The sequence below is a fragment of the Sturnira hondurensis genome, unplaced genomic scaffold (genome assembly GCF_014824575.4).
Source record: "Sturnira hondurensis isolate 20B ecotype Veracruz unplaced genomic scaffold, ASM1482457v3 Scaffold0016663, whole genome shotgun sequence".
NCBI classification, from domain to species: domain Eukaryota; kingdom Metazoa; phylum Chordata; class Mammalia; order Chiroptera; family Phyllostomidae; genus Sturnira; species Sturnira hondurensis.
In genome coordinates, this window is record NW_028089294.1 from 4013474 (window position 1) to 4026074 (window position 12601).

The 12601-nt window shown below is 42.1% G+C and overlaps 1 protein-coding gene across 5 annotated transcripts in view; it reads right to left on the reverse strand.

Moving 5' to 3' along the window:
* THADA (THADA armadillo repeat containing) overlaps positions 1-12601 on the reverse strand; it is a 293763-nt gene that overhangs the window by 57377 nt on the left and 223785 nt on the right. For 4 of the 5 annotated variants that reach the window (XM_037066489.1, XM_037066490.1, XM_037066492.1 and 1 more), the window contains one exon: positions 7753-7847. In XM_037066489.1, coding sequence (XP_036922384.1) covers positions 7753-7847 — 95 coding nt within the window. Of the gene's footprint in view, positions 1-4997; positions 5105-7752; positions 7848-12601 lie in introns of those variants that run through there. The other variant, XM_037066494.1, reaches the window with a different exon arrangement.

The window sequence follows — 12601 nt, forward strand, 5'->3', positions numbered from 1 at the left end:
AAGGCAAGCCCCAGACCACTACCCACAACAGAGAAACCTTGTGACACACGGGGCATCAGGGAGAGACCTCAGAGGGTTATCACTTGGTTAGTGGAGCTAAATGTGCACTCACCAAAGGCTCCTTTTTCGATTGGATCCACCATAACAAAACTTAAAAACAAGTCTTAGAAGAATTCTGATTTGAATATCTTATCTGAATATGTGAAGACATAATATTTTGATGACAGTACTCCTCAAATTAACCCACAGATTTAACACAATACCCGTCAGAATCCTAGCTGGTATTCCTCCCTCCCTCCCTCACCCCCCTTGCTCCCTTCCTACCTTTCTTCCTTCCTTCTTTCCCTCCCTTTCCTTCCTCCCACCCTCCCTTCCTTCCACTTGTTCTTTCTTTTGCAGAGATTGATGAGCTGACCCTAACATCTGTATGAAAATGCAAAAGACCCACCCATAACAATCTTGAAAAAAGAAGAACAAAGTTGTAGGATTCACACATCCTGATTTCAAAAATGACTACAAAGCAATAATTATTAAAATACTGTGGTCCTGGCATAAGGAAAGATATACAGATCAATGGAACAGAATTGAGAGTTAAGAATTAAGTCCATGTACTTATGGTCAGTTGATTTTTTGACTGGAGTGCCAAGCCAATTCAACTGGGAAAGGATGTCTTTTCAACGAATGGGGAGCTGGGACAGATGGACAGCGCACGGAAAAGCACGAGTGCGACTGGGCCTGGACCTCACACCAATGCAAAAATTAACAACAAACAAATTGAAGCCTAAATATTAAGAAATAAAATTAGAAAACTCTTAGGAAGAAAACGTGGGTACAAATCTTGTGACTGTGAATTAGGCAATGGTTTCTTAGGTATAATATCAAAAGGATAAGCAGCAGAAGAGAAAAATAGTTCATTTGGATTTCATCCAAATTAAAAACATTTTTACATCAAAGGACATTATTAAGAAGGTAAAAAGACAACCTACAGAATGTGAGAAAATATTGGCAAATTGTATACCTGACAAAGGATTAATATCCAGAATACATAAGGAACTCTCACAACTTGAGAAAAAGACAAATTTAAACCCAATTTAAAAGTGGGCAAAGCATCTAAGTACTGCACACATTTCTCTAAAGATATAGGCTTCCTTATATCTTCTTCAGCCATAAAAGCCATTGGGGAAATGCCAATCAAAAGCACAGTGAAATACCACTTCATACCCACGCGGATGACCAGAAGATAAAAGATGGGCGATATAAATGCTGTTGAGAATGTGGAGAAATTGGAAACCTCACATGTTGTTGGTGGGAATGTGAAATGGTGCAGTCTCTTTGGAAACAGTTTGGCAACTCCTGGAAAAGTTAAACTTAGAGATGGCATATAGCTTAGCAATTCTACTGCCAGGTAAATAAATACCCAAGAGAACTGAAAACATATATCCCCACCAGAGCATGTGATTCAAGCAGCATTATTCATAACAGCCACAAAGTGGAAACAACTCAAAAGTTCATCAACAGATGAATGGATACATAAAACGTGGTATATCTATACAACTGAGTATTTTTCAGCCATTATAAAGAATAATAGACTGTTGATTCATTCTGCAACATGGATAAACCTTGAAAACATTGTAAGTGAAACAATCCAGACACAAAAGGCCACGTGTTGTGTGATTCCATTTATATGAAATGTCCAGAATAAGCTTGCTGAACCAATTTAAACGGCATGGGCAGCTATTGTCGGGCAGTCTGTGAGGAGGGCGGCTGCGGTGGGGCAGACAGGAACACAGAGCAAACCTGAAATCACAGATGTTCTGAGGCCCCAGTCGCTCATTCGAATGGTATTCTACTCCTGGGGTGGAAAGGCGGTGGGCAAGGGGGTTTTGTGACATTATTTCCTTACAGATCCTGATACTCAGCCCAACTCACACTATTAGGAGGTACTTCATTTTGGTCATAGAAATGGGAAGCAGTCAAGGAGCCAGAAAAGCTTGGCTAGTTCACTAACCAGCTGTGCGACCTTGGGCAAGTCACTTCACTGCTATAGTTTCTACTCTACCTTCAGATTAAATGGTCTCCAAACTCCAAAGTTCCAAGGATTGTGGATCTATATACTCAGCACCAGGCTTGGAATTAATGAGGGATAAACACCACATGAACCTAGCAATCTAATGATTCTGACTTCCGAAAGGCAGGTAGGAATCATCCACTTATTTCAGGAGCTCACTCTCCCTGGGAAAGACACTATTGGCAAAAGCAACAGTTCAGATGATAGTCCCAGTGTTTTGGAGAAAAGCACGTAATTTATTGACAACAAAGCCTGTTCTTTTTTCCTTGAAATTTCATAGCTGCAGGCCCAGAAACATAAAGTCCCCAGAAGACTCTAAAAATATGTTCTCAATTCCCTTTTATCTCCCACCCAGAGCTGAGAGAATAGCACCAACTGTGTCATATTAAACACATCTGCATTCAACACCGATAAAAGTGCATGACCGAGGGAACAGATAAGAATTGTTTTCAATTTGTTCAGATGGGATTGGTTAAATTTAACCTAATTAGACCAAGTAATCAAAGCAGGTGTTTGTAAGTTGCCAATGTTTTCATTCTCTGTAATTATTTGGCTGTATTCCCCAGGAACTTAGGTAAAGGAAGTTAATGTCATAAAACCACTGACCTTATACTTATTCATGTCCCACATATTATTCGTGTTCTAGGCAGTACAAATACAAGGCACCGTTAAGTACTTCTCACAGAGTTCACCACTTAACCATCACCAGCCTCTCAGCCGGCCTTTGGGAGGGCTTACATTCCCTAACTTCCATTACGTAAACATGGGCAGTGATAGATGAGACTGTCTTCTAATCTTACACTGATTTACAAAGCACATTTAGACTATTGGCATTTAGACTATTTAGGAATTCTGCATACATAAGCTGGTCACTTTTAAGGTATTTAGAAGAAAAATAATAACAATAATAAAAGTTACATTCCAGTTAAAACAAAATGTTTATTCACTTGGCAAAATGATAAGGCCGAACTACACATCCTGACTAACAAAGAAACCACAAAACGCAGCCACCAGCAGCCTAGTGTTGGGAATTGTTTTGTGCAGTGGCTGTAGGTCCACTTTCAAAAGAAAAAAGGGCAGGTGGCTGCCCGGAGCGGTCGAGCTTTCTTTCTAGTAACTGCTCCAATCTTGGGTATGCCTAGTATTACTCCACATGCCCTCGGGATGGGAGACAGAAATGCAGGCAAGAAAGTCACCATCAAAGCATGCGTTCTGGAAGCCCTCATAAAGGAGACCCCCTCCCTGAGGCCAGGGGGTTTTGCAAGAGGGGCAGAAGTCTGAGAAGCCAAATCAACAAGGAGGGCTCTAGGGCACCCCTCCCAGAAACAGTGAGTGGCTCTCCCGATTGTGGCCCCGATGGTGCTGCTGGGTGACAGTGTCCTGTCTGGTGAGCTTGGGCTCGTTGTCTTAACACACATGTGAGGTTAGGCAGTCCTCGCTGCGCCCCAGTTTCTTCAGGTCTAAGAAGGACCACTTGTACCTTCTTCATGAATGCATGTAAAATGCTTGGCACAGTACTTGGCATACAGTTAAGTGCTCAATAAATGTTCGTCATTATTATTATGATCTCTAAGGAAGATGATACTGAACATGTTTCCTGGAAATGAGAGTATGATAGGCATCCAATACACATTTCAGGGAAATAGCCTTGTGAGATCACTTATACGATGTGCAGTAGAATGGACAAATACTCTCCACCTAAAACATTTCTATGAAATGATGTTGTTTCTTTACTACTTTTGGATTAACTAATCTTCTTTAAGATCTGTATTTCATTACATGATCTATCTATCTATATATCTATGAAAGAACCAGATTGCATAAAATCAGCAAAATAGAGACTAGGAAAGGAAAAACCCTCATAAACCCACCAAGAGAACTTAAACAGAAAGTCAGAAAGTGCAAACAGGTAAGAGGTTTGCTTACATATTTGGTAAAAGAAAATGTTCAACTCAATACATGAGAAAAAAACAAATTTAAGGGGTGTGGGCATAAAAGAGAAATAGAAAGTCCATCTCTCAGAATAAGAGGGTAAATATTTAGTCAAGACTCAGATAGAATTTCAGTAAACAGATTGTTTCAATGGAAAATTTCCAACCTGAGAGCAAATACTTTAAGATGGGTTTAAGGCGAGCATGAAAGCGCCCCGTCCCACGGGCCGGCCCTAGGCTGGAACAGCCTCGGAGTCCTTGTGGCGGGTCAGCTTTTTCTCCCTCATCCCCCCATCTCCACCAGAGACCGTCATTTTCTTTCCAGCAGGAAGCTGATATATACTAACGATGACAGCTGGATTCGGAGGAGGAAAAAGGATACAGGGCACAGAGAGGCCTTGTGGGTTTAAATCACTTTACAACTCAAAACAAAACCTCCAGATTGAGAATTTTTAAAACCTAGTTAATGGCTGAGAAAACCTCAAACGATCAGGAAGTACTAAGATAAAAGTTTGAATTACACAAACACACCATTATCTTAAGCTTTTCTAATCACCCTCCCTTGCCTTGCCCTTCACTGCTTTCCTCATTGTTTATGCCCCCAGCCCTTCAGTGTGGTTCTGAGATATTTCATAGGTAGGACCAGCCTTCCGAGGTCACTCACAAAATAGTATTTGAGAGGAGATGGGCAGATCTGCCTCCATCCAAAAAAATTTCCCTGAAATTGATGTTGCTTCATTTCATTGGAAACAATTCACCTTCATATTTAGATATATTTATTGTTGAAATGCACGTGCATAAATACATATGAATAAAACAGAATTATATTGTGTAAAATTAGATTAGTAAGAGGGAAAATAAGAAGGAAACTCCCTCCCACCCCCAGCCTTGATCCCACCACTGTACAACAACCACTTTCAACACTGTGCTGCCTCTTCACTCTAGTCTGGTCCTCCACTCCTCTCTCCCACCTCCCAAACCCTCGCTACTGCTGATTGCAATGCCTGCATACATCTCCTTGAAATTCTGTGAATGAATTTTCACTTGCATTCTTTTCAGTGGCAGTAGGAACTTGGCTTCATAAGGGTCTTCATAAGCACTTGTTCTGGCGATGCAAAGCACATTCGTTACATTGGGCTTTGCATGTACCAGCTGACAACCACTCTGCGACATAGATCCTATTTTTATCCCCTTTTACAATTGACAGCAACTGTCTCAAAGAGGTTAAATGACTTGCTGAGGGTCACAAAGCTCGTAAATGGCAGACCTGGGAAGGAAGCCCAGAAATCTGGCTTCAGAGCCTATTATATGGTCTACTCCCTACTCTGAGTTTCGTGAACCAATAATGGTGGTAGATATACACATATTTACAAATATATACTCATGATATAAACATCTGATTTGAATTCAGGAAATGAATTTAAACCTGATTTATACATGAATTTAAATAAGACTTGTATCTTGAGGACAACTGTTACTATTCTGAAAACTGAGGAAAACTCTGCATTTCAGTCAGTTAATAAAAAACCCATTTAATGAAAGCCTGCTAAGTGCTTTGCGTGGGGACAGAGAATCTAAAGCATGACACACGCATTCATAGAGACAGACACAGACACACACCGCCCCCCATACACCCTGTGGCTTATGAGGGCAGTTCCCAAAGGACTAGGCAAGTCCGTATTCGCCCGACAGGAATACAGTATGAGCCATATACATAACTTTGATTTTTTACTGGCCACATTTTGAAAAGCAAGGAGAAACCAGTGAAATTAATTTTAGTAATATATTAATATAATATATCAAAAATATCATTCTGACACATAATCAGTATAAAAAATCAATGAGAAATTTTACATTTTTTTTTCACACGAAGGTGCATATTTTATTCTCACAGAACATAATCAGGTGGGATCAGCCACATCTCAAGTGCTCAAGAGCCACATGCAGCCAGGGTGGCGAGTGCTGGGAGAGATGCCCAGCGCTCGGACTGCTGCCCTAGGATAAGAGTAAAAGTGCCCCACCCCCTCCACATCTCACTCTGCGGTGGTGACTCTAAAAGGAAGAATACGCTGACGCAAGTGAAACACTTTTGAGTAATAAATGAAAGCTCATTATCACATTTGGGGTATAAACTCTAAATAATGTGAGTTTGGAGGAAAGAATGATTCAAAACGGCGAACGTCATCTTTATGGAGAAGCAAAAGGACAGGCAATCGGAGAAGAGAGAGGGTGTTTTACAACATCCAAGGGCTGACCCTTCCAGACAAGGGATAATGGTGCTCATATGTCAAGGGAAGCTTCATTCGACTGAACTTACGAGTACAGCAACCACACAACTCTGACAGGATCCCTCTGACTGGACTTGGGAACAGTAAGCAACTCTTTCACGACCAAGGCCCTCTAGACACTGAGCCGAGAAGTATTATAAAGCTAGATGGAAATTGGATTGAAATACAAAGATGGTGGAAACCCAAAACAACTTACCTCTGGCCACATCTGACGTATAACCTCTGGACCCCAGTTAGCTCAAGTATAAAACACAGCAGACACAACCTCGAGGCCTCTTATCACTAGTGTGCCTGTAATTTATTGTGCAAACCTGGACACTTTCAAGAGTGAAAGGGAGCACTATTAATAATTACACCGGGACAAAAGGAATAAACTAGGACTGTTTTACAGCCGTAAAACTCTATGATCCTATTCCACCAAACGGATACAACCGCTGCCCTCATGGAGGGACGTGGAGCTGATGAAAGTCCAGGCATGTTCTTACTGCCTCCGCATGGCCACAGGGGCTTTGTGGGCTAACGTGCATTGATCCGGGTGAGGCGGTTTCGCACCTCCCCCTCAAAGCATTTTAAATTGGTTTGAATTGGGGAACAGGGTTCCATCTGGACAGAGCTGGACTCTGACAGCCTGAATGTATTTACTGAAGACAACAAATCATTGACAGACTAAATTTAACAGAGGAAAGGCCTGGCCTGCTTGTACTCAGAGTCTGACTTTGTAATTGTAGCCTCCTTTAGACAGGCCTAATCAATTAGAAGAGGCTGATTTTAACCAGTTGCAGGCTCATTACCCTGCATTCCAGTTTGTGTTGACGAAAATCAGTTTCAGTCTGTGGCCTGGAACTCATGTACAGCACTTCCTGTGGCCTCTTCTATAAACACATCAAAACATTTTTTTATTTGGAGTTGCCCTTCTCCCTTTTAAGAAAACCACTTTGTGAATCATGATTAAAATAGAACAATTGTGTGTGGATCTGGGGCCCATACCAGGAAACATACATGATGACCAGGGAACATGTATAAAGTCAGAGCTTAATGAAGCAAGGGCTGGATCTGAGACAGTCTCAATACCTAGGTTCCGCCAGTAAATGGGTCCCACTCAGTTATCCCCACAGAGCAAAACAGAAAGAACTCTCAGTTATTGAAAATGACGGCCTTTCAAAGGAAATGCTGAAATAAGAAAGAGCCAAGGTCTTAGAAACACAGAGGTTATCTGAGTCCACTCTTCCCTGAAAGACCAAACAGAAAATAAACAGCGACCTTCCAACTAAACAAGGCCACATTTCCCAGAGAAGCTCCTATGAGGAAACCATATGACACTATGTTTAATTTTGATGTGTGGTTTAGTCTCAAAAGTAGCAGGTAGGGGGGAGTGTGTGGCAGAGGCACTCAAAACCCCACCCACGTTGTTAGGTTCCCAAAGACCCGTAACCATTCCAAAATATGATATAACTATGAATCATACCTGGCTGGTTGCCTTCTGTGGGTTTGTCAAGGCAGTGAGTCAACAGGAAGAGAATATCAATATACACGGCTCTGGTCACCAAACATGGATTTTGCCTAGAAAGGTAAAGAATAGAAAATAAATTGGTATTTTCTCTCCTTGAGGCCTGGGTCACAGAAAAGAGAAAATGGGTATTTTCTACCAGGTATGTCATGAAACTTAGGGAGTCATAGCAAATGCTAAAATAGAACAGATAATCACTCATGGTGAGAATACATCAGTAAGTCAAGCAGGAAAAAGAAACCCTAAAGCACATGGTAGAGGTCAGGCCTAAGCTTGTACAAAATGTAGAAAATTCTATGCTCTGGCTCCAAATAAAATAAACTGAAAACAAACAAAACCAACATCCTATCCGAGTTGTCTGAAGACAAGGAGATGGGGTAGGAGGGCAAGGGAGAGCCATATTCTATTATTTTCTTCTTTAAGTGAACACATTCAGGGAAAAACCACTGGTTACGAGTATCACCGATTCAGCATTTTGGAGAAGGGAAACTGCACTTACGTGACGAACTGTATCTACGGACTTAAAAGTGATCAGCTGGAAACCACATGAAAGCACCAACAGTGCAACACGCATGCCCAATAAATGGAGCATTTTCTTCTCCCAATAAATGGAGCAGTTCATTGTGCTCTTTGACCCACACACTGGAAAAAGGTAGTGGGCTCAGATTTAGGGGTCCAGATAAAAAAGGAAGAATGAGGACTTTCTTTCGAGAATGGCACTAAGGTCCCTGTCTCCGAGCCTCAGTTCATCCTGAGCGTGCATGAAAATTGTGAGTACACTTCCTTGGCGTACTCACATTTCAGCACAAGTGGTAAAAGCAGTAGGGACAGATGCGGGTTTAAGGCCTGGCTTTGCCATTTATCTCTGTGACCCGATCAGACTCCTGGCCTGTGCAACGGGAACCCTATTCGGGGTGGCACAGCAAACTAGAATGCCTTTGAGTGTTCACTGCCTGCCGGTCTCTGCTTCCGACACGAGACTGGGGAACAGCACCGGCGTCCTGGCTAGTGGATTTCCACTTCCTGATCTCTAAACCCACCCTTCTCATTCCCTGTAAAATAGGTGTGCCATTTCTCTGAAGTTTATTCCACTCTGTCCTGAACTGCCCAGATCCGAGGGCTGCCATATGTTCTAGCACAGACAGCAAATCAGGTACTTTTGAATTAGAACAAAATGGTCTTGCAGTGTTCGAGGTCTCTCTGTTGCTGACCTGCCTCATTTTTGTCCTGCTGACTGACTTCCCCCACAGTCCTACCTTGCCATAACTTCTAGTTTATGTGTATACCTCATGCCTGGCCTAATTTTGTAACTGCACCGGGTTATTTTTTCAAAATTAGTTTTAAAATACAGGTAACACATGCACATGATATAAAAATAATTCAAACAGCAAAAATGGCGCAGTGTGAAAATGAAGTTCCTTTCCATGCCCCCATCCTCTCTACCCATAATCTGCTCCCCGAGGCAACCATTATTACCACTTACTATGTCCTTCCAGGCACATCCTGTCCATTTACGGCACCTATCGAGGGCCACCCGCTTGTTTATTTTTACACAAACAGGGACTGACTATCTATAGTCAGTCCTAACTTAACGTTGTCAATAGGTTCTGAGACTCAGTAAAAGGTGAAACCAGTTTTACCAGAGGCTCAAGGACACAAACAGGAGTTAGGCTCCCACAGCATCCCATCGACCTGGCAACGTCACGGCAGTGAAGGAAGCAGCGGTGTCGGAGGACCTGCTGCACTAACTCCTGAGCAGTACTCTTTTCTCGCTAGTACATTGGACGTCATTCTATTACAAATATAGAGATTTGCCTCATTATAGAGAATGGTTGTAAACTGCTCCATTTCATGGGTGTGCCGATCCTCTACTGAAATGCTCAGACTGATTAGGGTACTTTGCTAAAAGCAATGCTGTAATAAATATACCTGTGTATCAGGTTTGTGCATATAAATGAGTACTCAGAGAGGAAATTCCTAGAAGCTGAATTGCTGGATCAAAATATTTGCACATTCAAAATTCTGATTGACTTTGACAAGATGCTTTTCCAAGAGACTGTACCAATTTACACTTTTGCCAACAGTATGTAAGAATTCTGGTTTCCCCACGACCTGGCCAATGCAGTGTGTTGTTAAATTCTGACTTTTACCAACACGAGAAGAGAAAAATACTATCTCATTATTTTAAATCACAATTATTTTATTATAAGTGAGATTGAACATCACTTCATATGCTTTTCAAAAAAGATACTTCTATTTCCTTTTCTGTGAACTGTATTCAAATTCCATGTATATTACATTAAATTGGTCTTCTTAGTGATTTGTAGGAACTCTTTGTATATTAAGGAAATCTGCTTTGCTACGTGTTACAAATATGTTTCTGTAATTTATCATTTGTCTTTTATTTATAATGTTATTTTGCAGTTCAAAAATGTTTAGTTTTATGCAGTCAAATACATTAGTTTTTTACTTATGTCTCCTGGGTTTTATGTCATGCTTACAAAGTCCAACCCTTCTCCAAAATTGTATTTATATATGTATATTTAAGTTTCTCTTCATATTTTCTTCTAGTATCTTGCAGTTCTGTTTTGTTGTTAAGTACTTTTATCTATTTGAATTATTTACCCCCAACCCTGCCCCTCCCTCTTATCTCTGTCTGGCTTCCCCCAGGTTTCTCAACCAGAACTTCCTACCCTTATTCTACCTACTATGAAAAGTCCAGAGTCGACGAAAACTTCTTTAATGACATTGTTCGCAATTCCAGCATTTCCACCGTTTAATGGGTAGGAAGGACCTCCTCTACCAAAGAAAGGGCTACTCAAGAAAGAAGAAAACCCAAAGCAGAGGTAATGGGTCATCAGGTATCCAGCACAGGGCTGAAAGCAGGTGGAATGCCTCCTGAGCATCCAGCTTACAGTCAGGTGCTGGAAGGGGTTACACGAGATGATTTCTGACCTCAGAGAATGCTGTATAGTTACATAGAGACAAAAATAAAGTCAAGCTTTGGGAAAGGATACACGGAGTTAAGCACAAGAAGAAATCAGGGTGGACAGGAGAGATGAAAAATGTTTATGAAGATCAAATTCCAACTGGGCTCTGAAGGATGGGAAGAATTTAGACAAACAAAGTTGACAAGGAAGGTCATTTTAAGAGGGGCAATAGATGTGGACTGGAATTAGTCTGGCTTGTCTAGGGACCTGGGGAGACCAGACTGGGAAAATGAAAGAATGTGTTGAGAAGGAGGGAACAAGAGCAAGACAAGGCCTTCAGAAGATGCTTCGTGTTAATTGGATGCTTCTTAAAATGCAGTGCCCGCTCCCATGTGTCCTCAGAGAGTCACAGCTTCTCACCCTGAATGTTTTTCTGTCTGTGGAACCACAAAGGGAAGTGTTAGGGGAACTGGTTTGACTTGCCAGTCTGATGAGGATCTTAGTTTCCATGAAATTTTTAGCTAAGCTACTTTTTAAAAAAAACTTCTAAATGAATACAGGAAAGTTTGGCAATCTTTAAAACTGCCAGGCTGAAGTATTCTGCATCTACTCCTGACCTGGACCAGGCTGGTGACCTGGGACACTTCAGGGACCACTTGGACCACACCCAGAACGTGAGTCTCCCTCAAATGCTGCTGCTTTGGATTCCACAAAACAGAGAGGATCCGGGCCACTGAGGAGTCCATCCGTGGCTTCTCCTTGGAGACTGACTCAGAAAGAGATTCTGGCGTGCAGCCTGCCATTCATGGCTCCACCCTTGAGCTCCGCCACAGCCGCAACCACAGCCACACAACATCCCTGTCTGGAGTCGGAGCTGGCTTCACTCTGGACTGGCTTCTAAGTCAGGAAAATAAGTTTTCTCTCTCTCTTTTTCTCACTATTACTTGGTGTTTGTTCTGACTTGGAAAAGGTACACTGTGAATGCAGGGTGAGCCAGAGGTTTGTTCTCAGTCTGTCAAGCCACTTTGATGATGGGAATAAAATCCTGGGAAGGGCAAGCCAGCTGGACAGGAAACCAAGCCACAAGGTTTTGGTGGGCTTGGGGCTTTTTTCTACCCCCAAATGGAAAAATCCTGGCATGGGGCATGGCGCAGTGAAGATTTAGTGTTTTAAAAAACCTTCAGTGGTCTGGGTCTAACAGATGGGCTACAAAACAGAGTTAACAGCGGCTTCGGAGGAGCAGCAGGAGGCAGGTACCACGAGGACGAAGTTTACGTACATAAAATGAAACAAAGGGCTTGTTAAGTCTTGCTTCCTTCCACTTTTTTATCATTTGTCTCTTGACAAATATCTGCCCGAGAACCTGATGAATACGTTTCTGCCTTGGGAAATCTCTGAACTTCATTAAACCTCCTGCCCTCTCTCCTGGAAGTTGCGGGGCGGCAGAACACAGGGCAGAGAGAGCAGGCCTTCCCAGACATGTCCACAATGGCTGCAGTGTCTAGGGGACAGCAGGGGCTCTCGGAAGTCTGTGATAAATTATTCACTTCTCCTGTCCCTTCCGGAATCCCAGTGGCTGCAGAGCTTTTTAACTGAGGACCATTCATTCAGAAAACATTTACTAAGGGACGACTAAGAGCCAGGAATAGTGCCAGTGTTTGGAAATATGAAGATGAAATGATTCAGAAACACAGTCACTGCCCTCAAGGAACTTCGAGTCCTGAATAGTGTTTTTCAAACTGTAGGTTATGACCAATTTTGTCGGTTATGCAATCAACTAGTGGGTAGTGACCAGCATACGAGGAAGAAAGGAAAGAAGGAAGGGTGGGATGAGGGAAGGTAAGAGAGGAAGGAAGTGGAAGGAAAGAGCAAGCTAG